The 27345-nt window shown below is 37.3% G+C and overlaps 1 protein-coding gene, 1 non-coding gene and 2 pseudogenes across 2 annotated transcripts; 3 read left to right on the plus strand and 1 right to left on the minus strand.

Moving 5' to 3' along the window:
* LOC134326288 (zinc finger protein 208-like) overlaps positions 1-27345 on the plus strand; it is a 163760-nt pseudogene that overhangs the window by 133099 nt on the left and 3316 nt on the right.
* On the plus strand, positions 520-7681 carry LOC134326371 (E3 ubiquitin-protein ligase TRIM47-like). The gene is made up of 8 exons (XM_063008529.1): positions 520-571; positions 1556-2138; positions 2255-2350; positions 3263-3496; positions 4028-4187; positions 4487-4546; positions 6169-6265; positions 6491-7681. Exons 2-8 carry the CDS (start codon positions 1560-1562, stop codon positions 6693-6695), a joined length of 1431 nt encoding a protein of 476 aa, XP_062864599.1. The 5' UTR covers positions 520-571; positions 1556-1559; the 3' UTR covers positions 6696-7681.
* LOC134327161 (5S ribosomal RNA) lies at positions 8067-8175 on the minus strand (annotated as a pseudogene).
* trnan-guu (transfer RNA asparagine (anticodon GUU)) lies at positions 13107-13180 on the plus strand. Its single transcript has one exon. It is a non-coding gene; the product is annotated as a tRNA-Asn (tRNA).

Raw genomic sequence — 27345 nt, forward strand, 5'->3', positions numbered from 1 at the left:
AAGATGGCTATTTATATAAGCAGAAAAAACAAAATAGCACAAAGCACTGACTGTGATGCATTAACAATCCTGAAAAGATTTATTAAATCAAGGATTATGGTCGATTTTAACTTTTATAAGAGTACAGGGAACAGTGACATTTTTAAGAATGTATGGTGCTGTGAAGAGGTTCTGGCTCCATAGTAGATAAACAACTCTCTTTCTCTTTATTTTGAATTATTTTGATGTAAGTGCTAGATATGTATTTATTGACTAATTTTTATTGAAAATAAAGGAGTGTAAAAAGTCAAAAAAGTCTCCTTTAGTTCAGCAGAAGTGAAACTGATCTGATCCTGTTCTGTTCTGTTATCTCTCTCTCTCTCTCTCTCTCTCCTTTAGTTCAGCAGAAGTGAAACTGATCTGATCCTGTTCTGTTCTGTTCTCTCTCTCTCTCTCTCTCTCTCTCTCTCTCTCTCTCTCACTCCTTTAGTTCAGCAGAAGTGAAACTGATCTGATCCTGTTCTGTTCGAGTGTGGATCTGTTCCGTGTCTGTGTTTGTAGTTTTGTTGATAATTGAAGTTGATGAACGCAGGTGAGTTTATACATTTCCACACTTCTGTACATTACTGTGTATTGTTACTTTATGTAGTTCAGATTGTTGATGTGATTTAAACACACTTGTTTTGAACAGAACACTCACGAACTAAACCAGGAAGTCTTGGACATTCGCCTGACATTCGAGTTTCTTTCGGCTCGTTCTCGGCTAATAAACATCCAAAAATGAGTGAAACTGCATTAACTGATTCTGCAGTAAACAAGGAACAAACTACAATCAAATATGTTTTAAAAGTTTTTTCTGTACATGTTTATTTTCTGTTATTTTGTAAATGTGAGGTTCATCCGCGTTGAAATGGTAAGGAAGTGCTAAGGGACCGTCTACAAAGTGCATGAAGCCGAGGTGTAGTTATTACCCAGTGGCATGTACCATTCAATACAACTGTATAAAGTCCTACAGTATGGGTACAGTAACAATATATAGTGTCAACAATTCTAAATTAATTATTTTAATATAATAAACGATGCAATAGTTACCTAGTGACATGTACCACCCACTACACTTCAATTATAAAAACAACCCTACAGTATGGGTACAGTAATAAATAATTAAAAGTAAAAAAAACATAAGTTTTTTTCATATAACCAATGATGTAGTAGTTAACTAGTCACCTGTACTAGTTACTACAACCACATTATAGAAGTCCTACAGCATGGGTACAGTAACGAATCATAAAATGTACTACAGTAAAGGTACAGTAATAATAAAATATAGAAGATTAACAACAATTGAAAAACGCATATTTTGGTAAGACGAAGGTTGTAGTAGTTAACTACTCACATGTACTAGTTACTACAACTACAATACAAATTAAAAGTCCTACAGCATGAATACACAAGGTAATTAACATTTTTTTTTTAAATGAACAAAAATCGATCATAACGCTCACGAACTAAACCAGGAAGTCTGAGCTGCTGTAAATAACTTACTGTGTTTACTGGTGTTTCTGTTTACGTGTAGTAAAATGGCTGAGTCCAAAATTTCAGTAGCTCAGGACGAGTTCAACTGTTCAGTCTGTCTGGAAACACTGAAGGATCCAGTTGCTATTCCATGTGGACACAGTTTCTGTATGGTGTGTATTAATAACTGCTGGGATCAGGAGGATGATAAGGGAACATACAGCTGTCCACAGTGTAGACAAACCTTCACTCCAAGACCTGTTGTGAGGAGAAACATTATTTTGACTGGAGTTGTGGAGAACCTAAGGAAGAGAAAATCCCAAGTTCCACTTCCTTATGGACCTGAAGATGTGGAGTGTGATTACTGTACAGAGAGAAAATGCAAAGCAGTAAAATCCTGTCTGGCGTGTTTGGCCTCTTTCTGTAAAACTCACATTCAGCCTCATTATCAAATTCCTGTTTATAAGAAGCACAAGCTGGTTGAAGCCTCCAGACAATTCCAGGATCAGATCTGCTCTCAGCATGATAAACTGCTGCAGGTTTACTGTCGTACTGATCAGCAGTGTATCTGCATGTTGTGTATGCTAGACAATCATAACGGACATATTACAATATCAGCTGCAGCAGAAAGAACTGAGAAACAGGTAAAATATTATACAGCTCTCTTTAACAAGTAACAACTCATTATCATTTACACTGACGTTGTTTATGTGGTGCTCGTACACAATACAAGTAAATTCTGGATTGTTTTACTGTGTAGAAGCAGCTGCTGGAGATCCAAAGAAAATTCCAGGAGAAAATCCAGAACAGAGAGAAGGAACTTTGTGAGCTGATAAATGCTGTGGAGTCTCACAAGGTAAGTTTTATAAACAAAAAGCTCTCAGGATCAGTCCGACTCTCCTCCATTAAACCAATGTATAACAATTCTGAGGTTGTGCTAATAATTATAAGGGTGATACGATCATATTAGGACTTTCACTGAGCCACCCAAAAAGATTATTGATTGTTGCTTTGGATCAAGATGCTTAAACATAAATTACTTTATAAGATTTCTGGTAAAGAATTGAGAACATTGAATTTCCCAGTCCTGGCCAGGCTGCTGTTTCCTGATACTCAAAATAATTTATGTAACAGTGTGCTACCACCAGCACATTTCACAGTATATATGCTGCTTTTAGGTTTTATTAGATTTAATCCACACATATAGTTTTAAATTAGGGACGTACTGGAGCAGGTGTGTTGTATCAAACATCTGCGAGGAAATATAACATGCTGATAAATGCAGTAAAAACTGAATTGATGATGAACACTGAATAAGTGCTGGAGTTTGAGGTGGAAGGTAGAAGACTGGAACTCTTTCTTATATTTGAAAAGGATCAAATATTGCATCAAGGGTATAAAAAAATCAAGCCAATTAGCACCGTCACCAAGCTATGAGTGATGAAAGTCTTAGTCTGGCCAGTAGCTACATATGAATGTTTGGATAGACACTGAAGAAAGAGGAAGAAAGACACATTTAGGATTTTGAGAATGAGTGCATCAGAAAACTGCTGAAAATCTCATGGGGGAAGAAGACAACCACTGAGAAAGTTTACAAGATGGCCAGAACAGAAAAGGTGCTACTGAACCACATTGTCCTGCAAGTTACATTACATCTGGGCTTCTATATGACCAGATCCATAACTTTTTTTAAAGTGTTTTCTGACTTTCTTTTGATTTTCTAAATATCTGAGTGAGAAACGTTTTCTTTTCCTAAATCTTCTAACAGTGTTCTGCACAGACAGCAGTGGAGAACATTGAGAGGATCTGTACTGAACTAATCAACTCAATTAACAGAAGATGCTCTGAGCTAAAAGATCTGATCAGAGATCGAGAGACAGCAGAAGTAAGTCGATCTAAAAAAGTCCTGAAACAGGCAGAGCAGCAGATTGTAGAGCTGAAGAGGAAAGATGCTGAACTGGAACAGTTTTCACACACAGAGGATCCCGTCCATTTCCTCCAGGTAACAGCACTAAAAATAATTATATTTTTGCTGCACCAGTCCAAGTAATAAAATATGTTCAGATCGTGAAAAAACCAAAAGATAAGAAATAGTATTTTGTGACTTGTGAACATATTCTGGTTTTAAAAAACGAGGGCAAACAAAAAACACACGATGCAGATAATAAAAGATTAGGTTCAATGTTTAGGTAATGGTGTCTCTAGTGGACAGGTAGTGAAATAACAGGGCTGGTGTTGCTTGATGAAGAATGTTGTGTTTAAACTGTATGATTATTTAATAATGTATTTTAGAGTCGTTGCTCATAAAAACTGGTCTGTACCTGAATGTTTTTTTTATACCCAAACACAGCTGGATTATCTGTTTAAAATGATTGTGGGACATTTTACAATCTTCACAGTAGTCTAAATTGTTCTTTGTACCAACTATTTTCGACAGTTTTACAGGCACAAGTTTATTCGTTTATTAGTTGAATCATTTGTGATTCATCATCATCTTGTTGTTTCTCTGTGAACATTATTTGTCTGAATGTAGAATTTTCAGTCTCTCTCGGCTCCTGCTGGATCTGCAGAATCAGCCGCCATCACAATCAGTCCTTTCCTCTCATTTGATGATGTTACAAAGTCTGTATCTCAGCTGAGAGAGAAAGTAGAAGAATTCTGGAAAGAGCAGTGTGAGAAGATACCAGATGGAGGTGAGTTCAAGCCCTCAGTGTTCCATTGTCTCCAAAATGCTTCGGTACTCAAACATCAAACAAAACAATCAAATCCACCAACATGAACATTTTACATCTAACAACATCATTCATTTACTCATTAACCCAGTACTGGTCATGGTCACATGGTTACTTGTCAGTTACTCAGAATTAAGCTCACTTTAGACAAACACTGGGAGAACATGCCAAACTTCTTATGGGCTGCTGTACCTGCGACAGTTTCTGGTGTAAATATGTATTTACTGTGATAAGTGATTGTACTGTTACTCTTTCTGCAGTGCAGAAAGTCTGGATTATTTCACCTCCTGAACCTGAAATCAGAGAAGATTTTCTACAATGTAAGTTTCTCACAAGCACACAAACATATACAGTGCAGTGAAAAAGTATTTGCAACCCCCCCCCCCCCCCGTTTATTTGTCACATGTTACTAGTTCAGATGCTACTGCAGCTCAGTTTGGTTATTTCAACAAAGATCTGCTCGTGTTATTTGGAATTGTTGTGTTTTTGTATTACACAAGTGTTTAAACTTTAAATCATGAACTGATGACCAGACATTTTTCTTTAGCCCTGAAACACCCTCACACAACCACCACCATGACTGACTGTTAGTAAGATGCTGTTTTGATGCTTCATTGCAAGTATAGGGATTCTGACTCATCAGTTCACAGAACATACTCACCACCCAACATTCTCTTGAGGGTCATTAAAGTTCTTATATTGGTAAATGAGGGGCGAGGCTTCATGTTCCTCACATTTTGTGTCCTTGCTAAAGACCACTGTTCCATGTACTTTTCTTCAATAGTTATTTAAAATCAATACATTTAGAGGTCATGAAGTTTAAACAAGTAAAACAATCATTTAAACTGCTGTCTGTATATTTTTGAGGAGATTTTATGAGTCAATCGTTGTCACAGAAACACACACTAACATACACCAACACACACACACACACACATTTACACAAACACAGTTACAGAGACACACCCACTCACACACATGCTTACACACTCTTGCACACATTCACATGCATGCACACACACACTTACACACTGAAACACACACACACAATTCAAAGAGCTTTATTAGCATGACTGTGTGTTTGTTGATGGATTGTGTGTTGCTGGTGTGTGTCTGTGTACTGTTTGTGAATGTGTCGTGTTTGTGGGGTGTCTGTATGTCTGTGTAGTGTTTGTGTAGCATTTGTGTGTTTGAGTATTATCTGTGTGTATGTGTAGTGTCTGTGTGTATTTGTAATGTAGGTGTGTGTTTGTGTAAATGTGTAGTGTTTATATGTGTTTGTGTAGTGTTTATGTGTTCGTGTAGCATTCATGTGTGTTTGAGAAGTATTTATGTGTATGTGTACTGTCTGTGTGTTTGTGTTTATGTGTAGTGTCTGTGTGTATTTGTGCAGTGTTTGTGTAATGTATGTGTGTGTTCATGTAGTGTTTGTGTGATTGTAGTGTTTGTGTAGCATTTGTGTGTGTTTGTGTAGAATTCGTGTGTGTTTGAGTAGTATTTATGTGTATGTGTAGTGTCTGTGTGTATTTGTGCAGTGTTTGTTTAATGTGTGTTTGTGTAGTGTCTGTGTGTATGTGTAGTGTTCATGTGTGTTTGTGAAGCATTTGCGTGTTTGAGTAGTACTTGTGTGTATGTGTAGTGTCTGTGTATTTGTGCAGTGTTTGTGTAGTGTGTGTTTGTCAAGTGTCAAACTCACATGCACACACTTAGACATGTATAATTACACACACACACACACTGTACATACAGACACACTGTACACACACTGTACACACACACTCTCTCTCACTTGTAAGATTATTAAATGGACAGTGTAAAACTTGATTATGATACTGTAAAGTAAATGAAGGCCGAAGGCACAGAATGTTATGTATAAAGGGTTAAGCAAAGTCATTGTGTAAAGAATGGAGCAGAATTGGTTGATTTTGTGTTTCCTTTCCAGATGTTTGTCGGTTCACACTGGATCCAAACACAGTAAATAAAAACCTCCGTCTGTCTGAGGAGAACAAAGTGGTGACCTGGAGTGGAACATTACAGTCGTATCCTGATCATCCAGATAGATTTGATTATTACTACCAGGTTGTGTGTAGAGAGAGTGTGAGTGGACGCTGTTACTGGGAGGTTGAGTGGAGTGGGGATGATGGGGTTTTTATAGCGGTGTCATATAAAAGCATCAGCAGGAAGGGACGTGGTGGTGAGTGTTTGTTTGGATATAATGATCAGTCCTGGAGGTTGTTCTGTTCTCCATTCAGATTTTCATTCAGGCACAATAACAAAAAGACTGAAATTCCCACAATGCCGAGTTCCTCTAGAATAGGAGTGTATGTGGATTATGAAGCAGGAACTCTGTCCTTCTACAGCGTCTCTGATACAATGAAGCTCCTCCACAGAGTTCAGACCACGTTCACTCAGCTCCTCTACCCGGGGTTTTGCCTTTCTTCAGGATCAAAAGTGAAACTGTCAGATTGAACAAATTAAATGTAAAATTTACATGAAAGTGTAACATTAAACTGTTTGAGTGATTTTAGAATCTGTGAGGCAGTGATACATTTATGAAGATTTTCTTTTTCAATTTATTAACCACCATTTATTCAGTGCTGTGAAAAAGTATTTGCCCCTTTCCTGATTTCTTCTTTTCTTAAATATTTATCATCTAAATGGATCCAGATATTAAAACTAAATGAAATAAAAGACAAACTGAATATTTAAAAACTTGAAAGAGAAAATGTGTGTACATTACAAAATGGTAAATGTGATCATTTTCACCTTAAACTTCTTTCTTCCCAAGTCTATTATAAGCAAAATCTTATTATAAAAATGATAATTTTCCTTTTGAACCACAGGTTGGTCATTTCAGCAGTAGGGAGCGCTTATGAGCAGTAATAACTGAGAGATGTTTGGTGTTTCTAGGCTGTTTAGTACATTAAGCCACATGAGGTGTTTTAGACTTTCCTGGAGAAGCTGATTCTCACCTGATTTCTCCTGAGCTGTAAAACACAAGTTTAAAAGTGAAACCAGCACATGGTGAGGAATAATACAGCAGAACTTAGAGACGTGTGGATGGTTTCAGAGGGGATTTGATTCTTTCACAGAAATAATTATTTGTATTGTGGTCTGTTCGTTCAGCTTTCATCAGTTTATCTCTGCTCATTCAGCCTACAGCAGTTTAGATCCACTTGTCCACCAATTTGCCTCCACAGTGACCCTGTGTAGCGAGAGAGATTTGATTTTTAAAATAACATTTTATTACAACATGCAAATATACAAATTAAATTTATAATTTTAAAATTGTACAGGAAACAAACATAACAGTAACATTAAAAAGTAAAATGCATAATACTTTTCTACAGCACCATGTTTTTACATTATTTAATGTCATGCATCAGTTTATAAAAACGATAATGTATCAATATTTTACACTTAACCAGAGCATAAAATAAAACTATTGCATCATGTCCAGGTTGTTTTATTATCTTGTTTTTCCTGCTGTTATAAATGTTCATGTTAGTTTGATCTAGAATAAAATTCAGTAGAATCAGTAAAATCTGTATGATGTGGTAAAATCACATCTTGTGACCATGTTTAAAAATCCTTGTGATGTCGCCTGCTTGTGGCACTTTTAACAATTCTCCAAATGTGTCACAAAGTTATTATTATTTATTTTTTGTAATATTTACAGTATAATTTCCTGTAGTACGAGCGGGATGGTGAGTGTTTTACTGTAGTAAGAATAAAAGTTTGAGCTGATCTTTGTGTCATTGTGCAGCTTTGATGAAGAAAAAGCCGCTGGGTCAGTGTGTAACAGGAGGTTTGGAGTGAAGGTGGGTGTGTGTGGATAAAAGCTTCCAGCACCTGGTATTCCCAGGCGGTCTCCCATCCAAGTACTAACCAGGCCCAACCCTGCTTAGCTTTCGAGATCGGGTGTTCTCAGGGTGGTGTGGCCATAAGCGAGAGATGCTGTAAACAAGCTGCTTCTTATAGACGTCCGTCGTTCAGCCTTTCACTCCGCTGTGTGTCGTCTTTTACTTTCTCTGTTCTACACACAGCTTTTCAAATAAAAGATCCTGAAACAGAGACAAAACACACAGAGAACCACACACACCACTCAGCTGCTGCTGCTGATCCTCTTTCACCTGCATTTAGTACAAAAACACCACAACAAATCATCTGGATTCAACCTTTTCTTCACCATGTACCAGAAAAGTCTCTCACTGCTGCCTACAAAACCACACAAAACACTTTATAAAGAAGAACCTTTAACTCTCTCTTACTTTTATTTTATTTTTCTTGCCAGCTTCGTGTTGTATTAAAACTAAAATAAATAAATAAGTAATTAAAAGCTCCACGTGAACGTGCAAACGGAGGCGGAGTGGAGAGGCGGAGTGAGTATGGAGCGGATTGGGATTGGGGGAAGGAGACAAAGATCAGATCATACTTTCATTCTTACTACAGTAAAACACATTGAACTGACTTTTAAAGTTGTTGTACAGACATCGTCGCCATCTAGTGGTATGAGGTTCGTGGCAATTAAAAATTAGATGTAAATAAACGTACATCAAACATGCATTACAACAGGATTGATTTTGATGGGAGCGCTATATCTTTAAATTACCGTAAGTTTTGATTTACATGTGTGCGAGTGTTTCCAGCTTCACTGTAATGTGAACAGAACTGAGTGTGACTGACGGTGGAGTTTTTAACAAGACATGAACTTCTGAGGTATTTATTAACTGAAATCAGGTGTAACGCTGGTTAAGAATCAGAATTTAGGCTCTAAATCGCTGTTACGATACTAAACAGATTTCTTTTTCAATTTTCTGATTGTAACATCTAAACATTAACAGCTTATAAGAACTGTACAATCTACTGCTTTTCATAACGAGTGAGCAGTCATAGCGTAGTGGTTAAGGTACTGGACTAGTAATTAGAAGGTAGCTGGTTCAAGCCCCACCACAGCCAGGTTGCTGCTGTTGGACCCTTGAGCAAGACCCCTAACCCTCAATTGCTCAGACTGTATACTGTAACTGTATTGTAAATCGCTTTGGATAAAGATATATGCTGAAAATGTAAATAAAGAAACAAAATTAATATTGAGCAGAATTAAGTTCACCTTATTGGTCCGGCCCTCCACAACAGTCCCAGTTTTTTATGTTGCCCCTTGGAAAATTTAATTGCCCACCCCTTATTTTAACCCTGTTTTACGGTACTGATCACATGGTAAATGCTAAGAGTTTTATGCACATTTAAACCCTATTTTTTGGTACCCTTACACTTTATAATAAAGGCCTTTTATATTGTCACATTTCTAGAATGTATTTGTAACCTACATGTTGTGTACTATCATTATAAAGTGGAATTGTTATGTGGAAACAAGTAGATTCCTTTTAGTAACAATAACAATTCATAAAATCAAGGTTATTCCATTTAATAACAATCTAAATTAAAACGGAAATGAGCTTAGATTATGTTTTAGTTGACTTTATATTTAAAGTAAAATCATAATGTCCAATTATTACCAAACCATTTATTTTAAACCCTGAAATTCTATCCTAAATAGTTCCACCAGACGCTTTTACCGTAATGTTTAGTATACGCACATCTTCACAAACAATGTGGGAGCTGATTTGAATGAGCATTTTGAAGTGGAGGCTTGACTGCAGTAGTAAATCAAACAGTTCACAGACACACAAGTGCACAGTAAATATTTCTACAGCATAAATACAGATAAATGTATAGGTGGGTGTTTCTTCTTCTAGTTTTCTTATTGTTCCTCATATACAGTAGAAACTAATTCACACAAATATACATACAGCATTTTACATGACTTACATTCTTATCATAAAAGCTTTATCTAAGTTCATGTCATTTCACTTTACAGAATAGCCTTTCAATTCCTTGTTTGTGTTTAGGATTAAATGTAAATCACTTCTCTGTTAGGATAAATAGGTGTAGTTTGACTTCACCCATCATGCTTTGTGGCTCCATCTACTTTATTTGCACACGTTCCATAGATAATGAGCTAGTACTTCACACAAGAAGGTGTGAATAGTTGTCTGATGATTGACCAATGCAGAGTTTTGAACTCGTCTTGGGTCTTTGTCCTCAGCTCTATTTAAGGACTAAACTCTAGACTTGTAGCTGAGTCACTTGGTAAGAAGGATCTTCTGCACGTTCTTCATTAGAAACGACCTTGTTTCTTTGTTTCTGTTGCTTTTCAAGGAAACAGTTTCTACAGTCTTATCAAAGCATAAACATGAAGAACTTTCATCACTGCTCAGAGTGTGGGAGGAGTTTTATTAAGCAGAGTCACCTCCAACAACACCAGCGTGTTCACACAGGAGAGAAACCGTATCACTGCACTGAGTGTGGAAAGAGTTTTACTCAAAGTAGTGCCCTTAAAGTACACCAGCGTATTCACACAGGAGAGAAACCGTATCACTGCTCAGAGTGTGGAAAGAGTTTTCCTCAACGGAGTAAACTCCAACAACACCAGCGTATTCACACAGGAGAGAAACCGTACCACTGCTCAGAGTGTGGAAGGAGTTTTCCTCAACGGAGTAAACTCCAACAACACCAGCGTATTTACACAGGAGAGAAACTGTACCACTGCTCAGAGTGTGGAAAGAGTTTTACTCAAAGTAGTGCCCTTAAAGTACACCAGCGTATTCACACAGGAGAGAAACCGTACCACTGCTCAGAGTGTGGAAGGAGTTTTACTCAAAGTAGTGCCCTTAAAGTACACCAGCGTATTCACACAGGAGAGAAGCCGTATCACTGCTCAGAGTGTGGAAAGAGTTTTCCTCAACGGAGTAAACTCCAACAACACCAGCGTATTCACACAGGAGAGAAACCGTACCACTGCTCAGAGTGTGGAAGGAGTTTTACTCAAAGTAGTGTCCTTAAAGTACACCAGCGTATTCACACAGGAGAGAAACCGTATCACTGCTCAGAGTGTGGAAAGAGTTTTGCTGAACATGGTACCCTTCAAAAACACCAGCGTATTCACACAGGAGAGAAACCATATAACTGCACTGAGTGTGGAAAGAGTTTTGCTGAACATGGTACCCTTCAAAAACACCAGCGTATTCACACAGGAGAGAAACCATATTACTGCTCAGAGTGTGGAAAGATTTTTGCTCATGAAAATAGTCTCAAATGGCATCAGCGTATTCACATAGAAAAACTAAATCACTGTTAAGAGTGTGGAAAGTATTTTATTGCACATTAGGTCCAACATCATCAGCACATTCACACAGGAAAGAGGCCGTATCACCGTTCACTGTCTGGAAAGATCTTTAGTGAAAGGAATATCCTTTAGGTACACCACACCAGCGCATTCACATAAGAGGATGACCCATATTGCTGCTTATAGTGCGAATGAAGTTTTACTAGAAGCAGCATTTTTAATAGACACCAGTACGGTCACACAGAAGTTACGTTTTTGTGACTGAAGTCGTGTTTCATTTTCTACTAATATCCACTAGAACTGTTCTACTTCAATTATCAAATGTACATGATGGTATGAATATGATCATTAATCATCAAATGTAATGTGGTGTAATGTACCAACCTCAGATCTGAATCTGTTTTTGTTCTTTAATCAAGTTTAATCTACTTTAATAAATACAGAACAACTTTTACATTCAAGTGGAAGAATTTTACCCTGGTCTTTATGGTGTTTGCATAAATTCTTCATATTATGAATGCTAAGTTTTCATAAATGAATAGCCTCTTACTTTAACACTTCTAGGTCTACACTCCAAAATTCTAGTCTTTAGATGATTTCCACTTAGCAAATAATGAACCGTCCTCAACCAGAATGTACATGAGAAGGTGTGAATGAGGGGCTGTGTACTGAACAGTGTTGCATTGTTCTATAATCATGAGTCTTTGTTCTTTGTGTTTATCTGTAGACCAGATTAGTGGTAGCTAAACTCCTTTGTTAAAAGAAATACTCATATTTACGTTTAATTATCCCACCATCTTCTAGTGCATAAAACCCAGTTCATATAAATCCTAATACAGACTGCACTGACATGTTTTAAAATTACATTTAAAAATAAATAAATACTATTGTGGTAGTGTAAGTGTTTTCTTATCTTGGAGGTGAGCTTTCTCTTCATCAAAGCTGCACATTGAGACAAAGATCAGCTCAAACTTTCATTCTTACTACAGTAAAACACATTGAATTGACTTTTAAAGTGAAGTTTAAAATGTTGTACAGACATCGTCGCCATCTAGTGGTGCTAGAAATAAATTAAAATAAGATATGTTTATTTTGTACTTTGGTTTTATGTTATTTGTGCAAACATTTGTTTTATGCAACTTTAAACCTGTAATAAAAGATGAACATTTTAAATGTGTCTTTATTTGCTTTAACTAAGCTAAAGTTTTTAACAGGGACAGGAATGACAGTTTGTGTAGCAGGGCTGGACACGCCTCACTACTGAAGTGGAAGGTAAACCCACACTCCTGCAAGAATGGAAATAGTAAGTAAGTACAATGTTTTTATAAAGCTATACAACTACTTCTACTGACCAAAGTACACAGATCTCACACTTGTCAGAGACAACGTTGAATGGTCAATAGGCCCTGCTAGTTAGAGAAGGCTCACTTGTTTGATAGTTTAAGTCCAAAAGTGGGTGTGTCCCATACAGGAATCAAATCCGCAACCATAGCGTTATTAGCACCACACTCTAACCAACTGAGCTAACCGGCCAGTTCAGCTATTAACTTCCAACTCACTATAGAACGACCCAAAGCCAAATCCACTCTGCTTCATTTATTTTTACTCTTTGTTTTGCTGCACATCAGCTCACAAACTTTAATTGCTCGCTACTTGTTGACATGTGTACCGTCCAGTGAAACAGCTGGTTACATGTCTCTGTGGCGCAATCGGTTAGCGCGTTCGGCTGTTAACCGAAAGGTTGGTGGTTCGAGCCCACCCGGGGACGAGTGACTTTTATTGCACAACCTGCCTGTTGATCAAACAGATATGAGACACAACAACAATGTGTAGCTCCACAGAATAGTGGAAATAAGTAACTGAAAACATCCAGTAAACAACAGTCCTACAAGCACAAATATCCCCCTGATAAGTCACCGGAGACCGACTGTCCAAAGTGGAAGAACGTCCTTTTGGTTTCTGTAGATGTTAAATGAAGATACTCGCCCAACGTGGAGCTCGAACCCACGACCCTGAGATTAAGAGTCTATAAACAAACAAAATTCAAAATATAACAATAAGAACTAAATGTAAAAGTGTAAGTTAGTCACGTCTTTCTGCTTATACTGAGTATTATAGTCAGGGGTGCACATAACATTTTTGGCCTGGTTCTCAAAAAAGCACCTGAGGTTGTTGCTTGGTGCTCACCTTGTACAATGCACAGCTCCCTGATATATATATAGCGGCTCCCTGATGCCTGCAAGTACCGGAATCTAGAACGAGCGGCCAAGAGCGACACAAACACACGCAGGCGACACAGACTTTATTCCCAAACGTGTATTAAATCTGTTATCTGATATACGTAGTGCACTGTGTAGGGAACATAAATCAATTGTCTAATTTACACTGTTTAATGCACTAAGTAGGGAACATAAATCAGTTGTCTAATTTACACTGTTTAATGCACTAAGTAGGGAACATGAATCAATTGTCTAATTTACACTGTTTAATGCACTAAGTAGGGAACATAAATCAGTTGTCTAATTTACACTGTTTAATGCACTAAGTAGGGAACATAAATCAATTGTCTAATTTACACTGTTTAATGCACTAAGTAGGGAACATAAATCAATTGTGTAATTTACACTGTTTAATGCACTGTGTAGGGAACATAAATCAATTGTCTAATTTACACTGTTTAATGCACTAAGTAGGGAACATAAATCAATTGTCTAATTTACAGTGTTTAATGCACTAAGTAGGGAACATAAATCAATTGTGTAATTTACACTGTTTAATGCACTAAGTAGGGAACATAAATCAATTGTGTAATTTACACTGTTTAATGCACTAAGTAGGGAACATAAATCAATTGTTCAATTTACACTGTTTAATGCACTAAGTAGGGAACATAAATCAATTGTCTAATTTACACTGTAGGGATCATATCTAAAATACTATCTAGTGCACTAAGTAAGGAACATACATTCTTTTCTAATATACAATCTAGTGCACTATGTAGGGAACATAAATCTATTATCTTTCACACTATCTAGTGCACTATGTAGTACACATTAATGTGTTTATGACGCGAACAGTTAGCTTAGTAGCTCAGTTAGCAGCTCCTAAAAGTTCTGTTATCCCCCATATCCTTTGGTGTGTGCGAGAGATTTTTTTTATTTAATTATTTATTTTAGCTTTTTTTGAGGTTGGGGGGGTGGGGGGGGGGGGGCAACTTGTGATGTCTGATCTAATGTTGTGAAATGTTTTTGCGCCCCCTTTCTGTAAAAAGATATCTGCCAATTTAGGGTCTTTGGTTAAAGTATATTCAAAAAGCTTGATGAAAAGACCAGCTGATATGTCGTCATTTTGACTCGACTCCTGAGTTGACTCCTGGGTACCACGAAAAGGCAATTCATTTACAGCCAAAAACCGAACCACATCCGCTATGCTTCGAACATAGTAGCGGTTTTTCTCTGTCTGGGTTGGACCCAATAGACCAGTGATAGTGTCACCGCTTGACTCTCTCTGTTTCTTTTCTGCCCACAAAGCCATAGCTCGTACATGACTCTGACTGGATGCGTGCTTCTGAAAGCCTTTATCATTGTCAAGTGCCGCTTTCCAGTTTGTATAACCATGCTTTGTGAATGCTAAATCTCTATCATTTTTAGCCTCAAATATACGACACGGAAAGCAAAAGCATGCATCAGTTCTTACAGAATACTCAAGCCATGGCCTGGATCGATACCAGCTCGGATTAAAAGCCCGTGCTGTGTGGCCAAAAGTTTGCTTCGGAAAAGCATTTAATACTGGCTGTGATGGCGAGGAATCGTTTAAACCATGAGCCGCGACGGCTTGCGCGGGGGAAAGAGCACAGTCAGCTAACGCTGGTGGTGTTTGACATGGTGTGGAGGAGCCCTCGGGTGCGACACTCACACGGTCAGTTGATTTTTTTTAGATCAAAAAACGATGCATTATAAGTGTTTCTACAATGTATATTTATTAAATGAAAAATGCACACAGAAAGACATCAATAAACTTAAGCCTGTGTTAGGAGAACCAAGTTAGCCTAACCGCTAACGGCTAATAAAATAATTTAAGCAACACCTATGTAAGAGGTAAGTAACATTAAAGCAACGAAAAACCACAGTTAAGCAAATATTACCATGTGGAAGTCAGTTTAAACTCAGAAGAGTGTTTACCAGTATACCTGCCTCTCGCTCACACTAACAGAACATATACTGCCGAACTGAACTGTTTGGGGCAGTCTGCCGATTTTTATATGACTCAAAGAGCCAATCAGGAATAAGCAAGGAAATATCTTCACACTGTAAAACACAATGCATTTTTGTGATTGGTTCAGAGATAATTTTAAAAATAGCCGTTGCTTGCATTGTGCTTGGGGGGGCAAAGACACAATTTGGGGGGGCAATGCCCCCCTCAGCCCCCCCTCAGCCCCCCCCCCTTCCTAGCGCCGGCCCTGCATGGAACCTCAGTACTGATCTGAATTAAGGAGTCAAATATTCTGCCAAATGAGTGTGCCTTCTTAACTTTTGGGCCATGCCCAACTAGAGCTGCCACTGACAACTATTTTTTTCTATCGATTAATCTATAGACTAATCTCATTTAAGCTTCTTTTATTTTAACAACAAACTGTACGGCATAATAATATAACACAGAACTAAATGTAAACAGGGTTTATGTTCATATGATCACATATTAAACACAGTGCAGCACATGTTTATGGTGTTCAGTACACAAAGCAAGGTGCTTAAACTTATAGCAGAAATAAAATAGTTAGATGTAGCCACGTCTCATTAAGTCCAGCGTACAGTAACGACAGAATGAGCCCAGATTCTAACCTACACATTCACTCCAAAATTACTTCACATACTTCACAGTGGTAAGTGTTTCACATGAGAAGCTTTTTGTGCTTTAATCACCGGAACCACAAAAATTACAAGCCCAACTGAGCAAAGTGTGTGGCGGTCTAACTGAACTCACTAATAAATATGATATTCCAAGATCTCCGTGATTAAGAAGCATAATGAAGCGACATCAAGCTAGTTCTGCTGTGGTACTATCAAAGCTTTACAGTGTACAAACCACCTTTTGTTTTGTCCCAGTTTTAAGTATTTACATACTTTTGATGATTTGGGTCTTGGAAAACTTTTCTTTTAAAGCTGTTTACAATCGGCCTCTGACTGCTGCAGACGGCATTTTTTTAAACTGTGCTTAACGCCGGCAACCAGTGACTGGACCAAATACAACTTAGATTATGTACACATGTACACAGCAAGTAGTGCTGAGGGAAATCATATGAACGCTTATATGAATGGAAACGTTGTAGAAATTAAAAAGGATCATTTATAAACATAGTTTTAAAAACGATGCATCGACTTAAAATATTGACGTCGATGCATTTTTAGCACCAACGTCATCAACTAGGTCGACCAATTGCGACAGCCCTATGCCCAACAAATCATTTCGTTTTAATAGATTAATTATAAATCAAGTTGGACCTTAATACTGTATGATTAAAATGATTTTAACACTGTAAATGTTAGTCAGCATGTTCAGAATGTAGCCTAACATGCTCTTAGCTATTCTGTACCCAGTTGCATATTTGTAGGACGTAACCCCGAAATTAAGAAAATGTTTTGCTAAATTTTACCTGGTGTTTCACTGAATATAACTGACTGGATCTATAACCAAGACCATTTACATTTCGAAAGAACTGTTTAAAGTTTTTCTGTTCACTGTTTTGGTACCCCTAGATAACAACATATTCTAAAACATTTCATTTTAGGATTATGATGTAAAAAAGAGAACTACACGGAGGCCTGAATCTCAGAAACTTGATGTAAGCGCTAGTTCAGATTTGTGTTAAAATATATTGTAAACAGCTCACAACTTGCTTTTCTACATTTACGGCATTTAGCAGACGCTTTTATCCAAAGCCATTTACAGTCTAAGCAATTGAGAGTTAAGGGCCTTGTTTAAGGGCCCAACAGTTGCAACCTGACAGTGGTGGGGTTTGAACCAGCGACCTCCTGCTTACTAGTTCAGTACTTTAACCACTAGGCTACAACTACCCTGCTTCTCTACAATTGCCTGCTTCTCTACAGTTTTGGTGCTGAATCTGCTGAATCTATTTATCCATTCATCTACCTTTGTGTCCACCCGCCCATCTATGTATGCTTAAAGTCCTGAAGTTTTCAATTTCTGTTGGGTGTGCTACTATGGAAGAAATGCAAAATTGTGTATTGTTCACACTTAAATATTTATTGCACTCTTGCAGACATTTATTCATTGTTGGATCATTTTTTCAGGAGTCTACTAGCGAATCTAATTCTGATGATCCACATGGTATATGCAGATCCAACCTAAGCCAGTCTGAACTACTCAGCAAAATAGAGATACTGCAGCATAAGATAAAAAAATTAAAGAAAGAGAACGTTTGCGGCAGTATATTAGTGCAGGTGAAGGTAAGTCATGTTTTTCAGCAATAAATATTTTCTGCAACATAAAAATTAATGATATCAAAGATGGTTTATCTCTTGTTATATACTGACCACTCAAACAACAGGTAGTTTTTAAAAACAAAACACAAAAAAAAATCTTTTTTTTTTTAAAGATTTTTCTGCAGTCGTTGCTGATATTAAGAAAACCGTTATGGAGTTCAAGACCAGAGTGCAGCCCAGAGAGTCAGTTAAGACTGTAAGAAAGGAAGCAGCATTAGGAAGGACAATCTCAGATCATGCCTTCCTCAAAACACTAACACCACTACACACACCACAGCAGCAGACAGAAGAGACGGAATTGGCAACAGAAGAAGACTGTGCTGATGTTGCCAGTGAACATGTGGTAAGTTTTGTGTTTAAGCATGAATATTTTGATTCTCAAGCACCTAAATGCAGTTTTAGGGAGGAAACCTGTGTCAAAATAAATTTGTAAAAGCACTGATTATGTTGTTGAGAATATATGAGATATATGAGACAATTTGTCATTCTGAATACTGTGCTCGGTTTCAGACTCTTAAAACATCAGCTAAAGAGCTCAGACTCAGAAAAGATGTCTGGAACGTTTTGAAGGGCTGCTCAAGTGTCTCAAAATTTGTTGGAGACCTAACTGAGGCAGTGTTTGGACGGGACTACTGCGGTACTCACTCCTTGAGTGGGAAACGCTCCTCCCAAACAAAAGACCCAACCCGACCGGTCAAACCAGCTGCAGATAGGCTCACAATCAGAGCCATAACGGGTAAGTTCACTGTGCCTCACACTAGAATATTTAAGCGAATATATAAGCAATATGGCACGGGGGAGAGTGGGGTTAGTAAAAGATGTACACATGCCCATGATTTGGCTGTAAACACAAGGCCAGAGGCAGGTAATCACAGCCATGGGTATATTCTTTACCAACCCCACTCTCACTCAAGCCATATTGCTCTTATACAGTAGTATATGAGGGCCCAGGCCCAGTGCTCTTATACACTGTATAATAATTTGTAAGGCCAGTCTTATGCCTAAAACCTTAACACGGATATTTATGTTCATTTAAATACATTTTTATAGATTTTTCTATTCTTACATTTTTATATATGTATATATCTTTGCATTTATATATTGATTTGCCCACCAAAGTACATATTGTTAGTCTATGTTAGTCTACATTGCTGATCAAACAAATGTATTTTTTATGTTTCCAGAGGTGGCTGAGCAACTTTTCCCTGGGAAAAAGGTCCAGAAGGTGTTCTTCTCCACCAAATTTAACAATGTGGACAAGCTTGATAGAAAAGAGGTTTAATTTATCTCATAAATCATAAATAAATGCATATTAAATTAATTATGATTATACATTATTATTATGTATCTATAGAATTCAAATAAAAAAATAACAATTATAGAATTATATTATACTGTATAATAAAATTAGATTATTATATGATAACACTGTAAATACACTGATCAGCCATAAGACTAAAACCACCTTTTTGTTTCTACACTCACTGTCCATTTTATCAGCTCCACTTACCATATAGAAGCACTTTGTAGTTCTACAATTCTACAACTGTAGTCCATCTGTTTTTTCTACATACTTTTTTAACCAGCTTTCACCCTGTTCTTCAATGGTCAGGACCCCCACAGGACCACCACAGAGCTGGTATTATTTAGGTGGTGGATCATTCTCAGCACTGTTGGAGTTTTTAAATATCGTGTCCACTCACTGTCCACTCTGTTAGACACTCCTACCTAGTTGCTCCACCTTGTAGATGTAAAGTCAGAGACGATCGCTCATCTATTGCTGCTGTTTGAGTTGGTCATCTTCTAGACCTTCATCAGTGGTCACAGGATGCTGCTCACGGGCCACTGTTGGCTGGATATTTTTGGTTGGTGGACTATACACAGTCCAGCAGTGACAGTGAGGTGTTTAAAAACTCCAGCAGCGCTGCTTTATCTGATCCACTCATACCAGCACAACACACACTAACACATCACCACCATGTCACTGTCACTGCAGTGCTGAGAATGATCCACCACCAAAATAATAGCTGCTCTGTAGTGGTCCTGTGGGGGTCCTGACCATTGCAGAACAGGGAGAAAGCAGCCTTAAAAAGTATGTAGATAAACAGATCGACTACAGTCAGTAATTGTAGTGCTTCTATATGGTAAGTGAAGCTGATAAAATGGGCAGCGAGTGTAGAAACAAGGAGGTGGTTTTAATGTTATGGCTGATCAGTGTAGATTCATAAGTGTAATATAATTATTTTACTATATAACTAATATTATATATTATTCTTATTATTATTGCCTATTATTATTACCATTATTGTACATGTACAATGCAAAGTTGTTAAATATTTTATTAATTTACCATTTCCAAGTTATCCTTAACTGTTGTTTTTATGCCTGTTTGAAACTGCACCATTGCTCATTAAATGGCAAAAAGCCAAAGATACAATTCTGAGTGGTAAGATACACTATTGTTTAATTGATTTACAAGGCTGTACATTTTTCTCTCTTCATAATAATTCTAGTGTGCTTATTTTATATGAAGTTTTAAGTTTATTTTATACAGGTCATTTGGGGTTTGTTTTAGGCATTGCATCCAAAGGCAACAGTACTAGTATGTCCACAATTAAAGGGACTAAAAGTTACAGTAAAACCATGAACATTAAGTTCAAAGCTGATGTTAAACTTTTAAAACTGTTTACCAAGTTTACATTGGAACTGTTAAACCTCCCAGTAAAATAATCATTCGGGTTTACAGTTTTACTATGAAATTTTTTATAGTAAAACTGTGAAATAATTCATGGTTCTACTGTGAAAGTTCACAGTGGAACTGTCAACTGGATTACTATGAAATTTCACAGTAAAACCATAAAGTGGCCAAATTACCATCAATTCATAGTAAAACTGTAAACTAATTCAGTTTTACTGTGAACTTTTTTTATAGTAAAACTGAAATAATTCATGGTTTTACTGTGAAAGTTCACAGTAGAACCATGAAGTGGCCAAATTACCATCAAAAATTCATAGTAGAACTGTAAAATATTTCACAGTTTTACTATGAAATTTCACAGTACATTTTTTCCTGGGCAGTCGCGCTATTTCTACTTAATAAAAAGTTACGAGGCTGAAGTTAGTTACTTATTCGCGGCTTCTGATTCGTTTGGTTACTTATTCGCAGCTTCTCATTTAGCGACTGAAGTTGGTTCCTTATTCATAAAGGGAGCGTTCGCCATGGATATTTGCTGCACACTTTATATTTTACCGACATAAATCAACTAAATGAAGATGTGAACATAATTTTTTTGGCTGATTCTCATCGTGATATTGTCAATGTAAAAATGTGATTTAAATATAATTAAAATATTTACTTTGTAAAATATTTTTTCAATTCATTCTTTCAGGCTGCATTTCCACTGTAAGGAAAACCTATTTTTATTCAGAAGCATACTGGTGGCATAATTCATGTCGGGCCAGACAAATAACAAATCCATTATACAGAACTGGTCCCTCTCTGTAAGAAAAAGTTGATTTTAGCCTGGCCCAAGTTCATTCTATACCTAAAATCTAACTGCCAACATGGCACACTCAGCAATGGTGCACATGAAAATTCATTCAAAGGGGCAATTTCAGAAGCATACTGGTGGCATAATTCAAGTCGGGCCAGACAAATAACAAATTCATCATATAGAACTGGTCCCTCTCTGTAAGAAAAAGTTGATTTTAGACTGGCCCAGGATCATTTTCTAACTAAAATCGAACTGGCAACATGGCACACTCAGCAATGGTGCACATGAAAATGTATTCAAAGAGAAAACAAATTAGACAACCAAGTTAACCAAAAAGAAGAATTCTCTCCCTGTAAGCAATTTTTAAGTTTTATTACTATTATCAGTTTGTGTCACTATTAGCAGCAATTAAATGTGGGGGTTAGCAATAGCAAACATTAGACTACCTAAGTTAGCTAAGTGATCTATCAATGATTAATGACTCCCATACAAGGCAAAACAAAAGCAACTTATCACTGCATGCTTTGTGGCTCCATCTACTTCATTTGCACACGTTCCATAGATAATGAGCTAGTACTTCACACAAGAAGGTGTGAATGGTTGGCTGATGATTGACCAATGCAGAGTTTTGAACTGGTCTTGGGTCTTTGTCCTCAGCTCTATTTAAGGACTAAACTCTAGACCTGTAGCTGAGTCACTTGGTAAGAAGGATCTTCTGCACGTTCTTCATTAGAAACGACCTGCTGGAGACACCAGCTTTGTTAAAGTGACTGCCAGGATTCTAACAGGAAGGTAAAGGGTTTTCTTGTTTGTTTCTTTTACATTTATGTTGCATTTGTTGTTCTTTTTATTTTATTATGATATTTAATATTATTAGGTTAATATATTCAGACTGTTTAAAATAGCTTTATGCTCATAATTGTGGTGATTTATGAAGCCTTTTTTACTCCCAGCACACCAAAGATTTACACTTGTGAGCTAATTATTAGTCCTGTCATGAACTGGATTAGATTTGCTTGGTGCAGGACTGATGTTGAGAAAGTCAGATCTCTTATATCTTTATTTATATCAAGTTATTTATAGTTATTTCATTATCAATATCTGCAGTATTTATAAGTATTTTATCCTGTCATTCTTTGAATTCAGATTCTCACTTAGACGTGAAGTGAATTTAATGTTTTTATTACTAGGTGAAGAGTTTAATATTATTGTGGTATTAATGTAGTAAAAGTGATTCTAATTAATCGACTTGTTTCTTTGTTTCTGTTGCTTTCCAAGGAAACAGTTTCTACAGTCTTATCAAAGCATAAACATGAAGAACTTTCATCATTGCTCAGAGTGTGGGAAGAGTTTTACTAAGCAGAGTCATCTCCAACAACACCAGCACATTCACACAGGAGAGAAGCCATATCACTGCTCAGAGTGTGGGAAGAGTTTTGCTCAAAAGGGTACCCTTCAAAAACACCAGCGCATTCATACAGGAGGGAAGCCATATCACTGCTCAGAGTGTGGAAGCAGTTTTTCTCGTCAGAGTACGCTCCAAAGACACCAGCACATTCACACAGGAGAGAAGCCATTTCAGTGCTCGGACTGTGAAAAGAGTTTTACTCAAAGCAGTAACCTTAAATTACACCAGCGTATTCACACAGGAGAGAAACCGTATTACTGCTCAGAGTGTGGGAGGGGTTTTTCTTACATTAATGCTCTTAAAGTACACCAGCGTATTCACACTGGAGAAAAGCCACATCACTGCTCAGAGTGTGGAAAGAGTTTCATTCAAAGTTGTGACCTTAAAGTACACCAGCGTGTTCACACTGGAGAGAAGCCCTATCACTGCTCAGAGTGTGGAAAGGGTTTTATTCAAAGAAGTGACCTTAAAGTACACCAGCGTGTTCACACAGGAGAGAAGCCCTATCACTGCTTAGAGTGTGGAAAGAGTTTTGCTCAACAGAATAACCTTCAAAAACACCAGCGTATTCACACAGGAGAGAAACCATATTACTGCTCAGAGTGTGGAAGGAGTTTTGCTGAACATGGTACACTTCAAAAACACCAGCGTATTCACACAGGAGAGAAACCATATAACTGCACTGAGTGTGGAAAGAGTTTTGCTGAACATGGTACCCTTCAAAAACACCAGCGTATTCACACAGGGGAGAAACCATATTACTGCTCAGAGTGTGGAAAGAGTTTTGCTGAACATGGTACCCTTCAAAAACACCAGCGTATTCACACAGGGGAGAAACCATATTACTGCTCAGAGTGTGGAAAGAGTTTTGCTGAACATGGTACCCTTCAAAAACACCAGCGTATTCACACAGGGGAGAAACCATATTACTGCTCAGAGTGTGGAAAGAGTTTTGCTGAACATAGTACCCTTCAAAACCACCAGCATATTCACACAGGAGAGAAACCGTATAACTGCACTGAGTGTGGAAAAAGTTTTACTCAAAGTAGTGCCCTTAAAGTACACCAGCGCATTCACACAGGAGACAAACCGTATCACTGCTTAGAGTGTGGAAAGAGTTTTACTCAAAGTAGTGCCCTTACAGTACACCAGCGTATTCACACAGGAGAGAAGCTGTATCACTGCTCAGAGTGTGGAAAGATTTTTGCTCATGAAAATAATCTCAAACGGCATCAGCGTATTCACATAGAAAAACTACATCACAGCGCATTCACACAGGAGAGAAGTCATATCACCGTTCACTGTCTGAAAAGAACTTTAGTGAAAGGAAGATCCTTTAGTACACCACACCAGCACATTCACATAAGAGAATGACCCATATTGCTGCTTATAGTGCGGATAAAGTTTTACTGGAAGCAGCATTTTTAATAGTTTTTGTGACTGGAGTCGTCTAGAAAAACATTCAGAGGATAAAATAAAATGATACTCCACTACTGCATGTACAGAAAAAGCTATGTGTACTTTCTTTTTCTACTAATATCCACTAGAACTGTTCTACTTCAATTATCAAATGTACATGATGGTGTGAATATTATCATTAATCATCAAATGTAATGTGGTGTAATGTACCAACCTCAGATCTGAATCTGTTTTTATTAATTATTCAAGTTTAATCTACTTTAATAAACACAGAACAGCTTTTACTTTCAAGTGGAATAATTTTACCCTGGTCTTTATGGTGTTTGCAAGAATTCTTCATATTATGAATGCTAAGTTTTCATAAATAAAAAAAAAAATTATAATGTGATATTAAAAAAATGCAGGAATTTTTACCACATTATTAATAATATAAATAATGCATGTATCTTACTCTAAATAAGGGGCTCATCTGTGAAAAAGGGTGGTGCCTACAAGTACGGTGGCCCGCTGAGTCAAAACACGATAACATTTACAAAACAAACAAAAGCTGACAACACAACAACATTAAGGAAAAACACGAATACAAAAAGAACAACACAACAACATTAAGGAAAAACACGAATACAAAAAGGACAACACAACAACATTAAGGAAAAACACAAATACAAAAAGGACAACACAACGAAATTAAGGAAACACGAATACAAAATGACAACACAACGAAATTAAGGAAACACGAATACAAAATGACAACACAACGAAATTAAGGAAACACGAATACAAAATGACAACACAACGAAATTAAGGAAACACAAATACAAAATGACAACACAACGAAATTAAGGAAACACGAGTACAAAATGACAACACAACGAAATTAAGGAAACACGAATACAAAATGACAACACAACGAAATTAAGGAAACACAAATACAAAATGACAACACAAGGAAATTAAGGAAACACGAGTACAAAATGACAACACAACGAAATTAAGGAAACACGAATACAAAATGACAACACAACGAAATTAAGGAAACACAAATACAAAATGACAACACAAGGAAATTAAGGAAAATGCTCCCGGTCACTAGAGGGCACCTCTATCATTTTTTATCTGTATGAACATTGCAGCAAAGAAAGCAAGAAGCAGAGCAGCGTAGTGCAGAGAATCTGGATTCGGTTTAACTTTAATGTTCAGTGATATAATTCTAAATAAAATTGAGCTTTTTAGTGTCGGTGGTTTGATTGTAAAGCACCTTTTTGTTTTTTAAACATCAGGCAGCAATTAGCTTGCCAAATGTTTTAATATAATTGCAAAATCAACTAACTTGAGCTTTAACCAGACTGTGCCACGCTTTTACAGTTTAACATGTTTTAATGTCATAAACCTTTTAACAGTATATTTACAATGTATTAGTTAGTAATCATTAAGCATTTTAAGCGTATGTATTCATGCCCATTAGTTTAATATTCAACATTCTTTTGACATTCGGCATTCTGGTTTAAATAAGTGCTTGAAAAAACACATAAGACTTATTTTATGAATTCTTACACATGAAAATAGGTAACATACTTAAAAAGCTATTTTATTTTAATTTTAAGATTACGTCTATTTACTTAAAAAAAAACTAATGGAAAAACTGAGTCGTGTTCATAACATTTTGTGCATTTTTTTCAGAAAAAGTGTCATATAATTTGATGTATTAATGTCAAACACATTTTTATATACACATCGGTTTCTTTCACCTATTACAAACCTTGTACAAAGCATTACAAAAATGTATTTCTTTTATAAAAAAATAAATAAATACATCTAAATCTTGTATTATTTAACTAGATTAATGTCAAACCATTTTTAGACAAATGGACACACCTGTAAAATATAATTATACAATTATTGATCTTAACTAGAAATTAAAATAAATGATTTAATAATGTAAAGAAGTTTGTAGGTGAGGGGTATGTACTGTATGTGTATATATAAAATAGTTTACATTAATAAATGTTGGATCTGCGCACCGGCTGGATCTGCGCGCCAACTGGACTATCTTTTATTTATTTGTATCTTTTTCCTGTATTGGGTAAGCAAATCTGCTGCGCTAATTGCGTGTCTGTTAGTTCAATTATTTTAACTAGTCTGTGTGGCCTGTGACATGATGGCGCCGGTGTGTGTGGCTGGCCGTCTGTTACTCTCGCTTTGGTTAGCGTTGTTAATGTTGCTAAGCTTTGGCATCTCACATATTAAGTCTCTACTGGTGTATGATCGCCAATCTCTCCTGGATCTTAGACATAATGTCAGCTATCTAAATGTGTTTAATTATGATAGACAAAACACTCTGCCCCCGCTCCTATCGGATATTCCGACTCACCTGTACCGGGCCTCGGCTCTAATCCCCCGGCGGAAGCGCCATCGCCGCCGCGGTAAACGTGCCGGTCGGTTAGTGAAGCTGAAAGTCTATCTGGCAAATTCTCCGTCCATTTCCCGGACAGGACATGAATTACCCCCTCCATTTAGTGTGTCCCGGCGCTTTCTGGAGCCCATCGACATCTCCCTGGTACCTGTCACCGACTTGGATGAAGGTTTCGGGCCCCGCCGCCCCTGCTCTCCTCGGCTCCGCCAGCGTGGGGTGAATCCAGGTAATTTTGAGGACGTTGCTCCGGGCTTCCAGATTCGCTAAACCACAGGCCCCAGTTCCCGCCAGGATCGGTTTGGTGAATGCCAGATCACTGGCAAATAAAACTTTTATCCTAAAGGATTTCTTCTGTTTCCGAAGCCTGGATTTTCTCTGTGTGACTGAGACTTGGATTGGTGCCGGTGAGTACAGCGCTCTTGTTGAACTTTTGCCGGCTGGCTGTAATTATTTTAATTCACCGCGGATGTCAGGCCGGGGAGGAGGAACGGCGGCTGTGTTTAAAAATGACTTTAAATGTAAACAGCACGCTGCATCATCTTCTTTCTCCAGTTTTGAAGTCACCTTATTTGAGGTGGGTCGCGCTGACCTGGTGCTGTGCGCTGTCATCTACCGACCCCCTAAATACAATAAGGACTTTGTGAATGACTTTTCTGATTTCCTGGCTGGACTTATGGACTTAACATTCATGTATGT

The sequence above is a fragment of the Trichomycterus rosablanca genome, chromosome 14, assembly GCF_030014385.1.
Source record: "Trichomycterus rosablanca isolate fTriRos1 chromosome 14, fTriRos1.hap1, whole genome shotgun sequence".
Classification (NCBI taxonomy): Eukaryota; Metazoa; Chordata; class Actinopteri; order Siluriformes; family Trichomycteridae; genus Trichomycterus; species Trichomycterus rosablanca.

Coding starts and splice junctions, on each gene's coding strand:
- LOC134326371 (XM_063008529.1), top strand. CDS start 1,560: ATGGCTGAGTCCAAAATTTCAGTAGCTCAGGACGAGTTCAACTGTTCA. Junction 3,497..4,027: donor ATCCCGTCCATTTCCTCCAG/GTAACAGCACTA, acceptor GTCTGAATGTAG/AATTTTCAGTCTCTCTCGGC. Junction 4,547..6,168: donor CAGAGAAGATTTTCTACAAT/GTAAGTTTCTCA, acceptor TTTCCTTTCCAG/ATGTTTGTCGGTTCACACTG.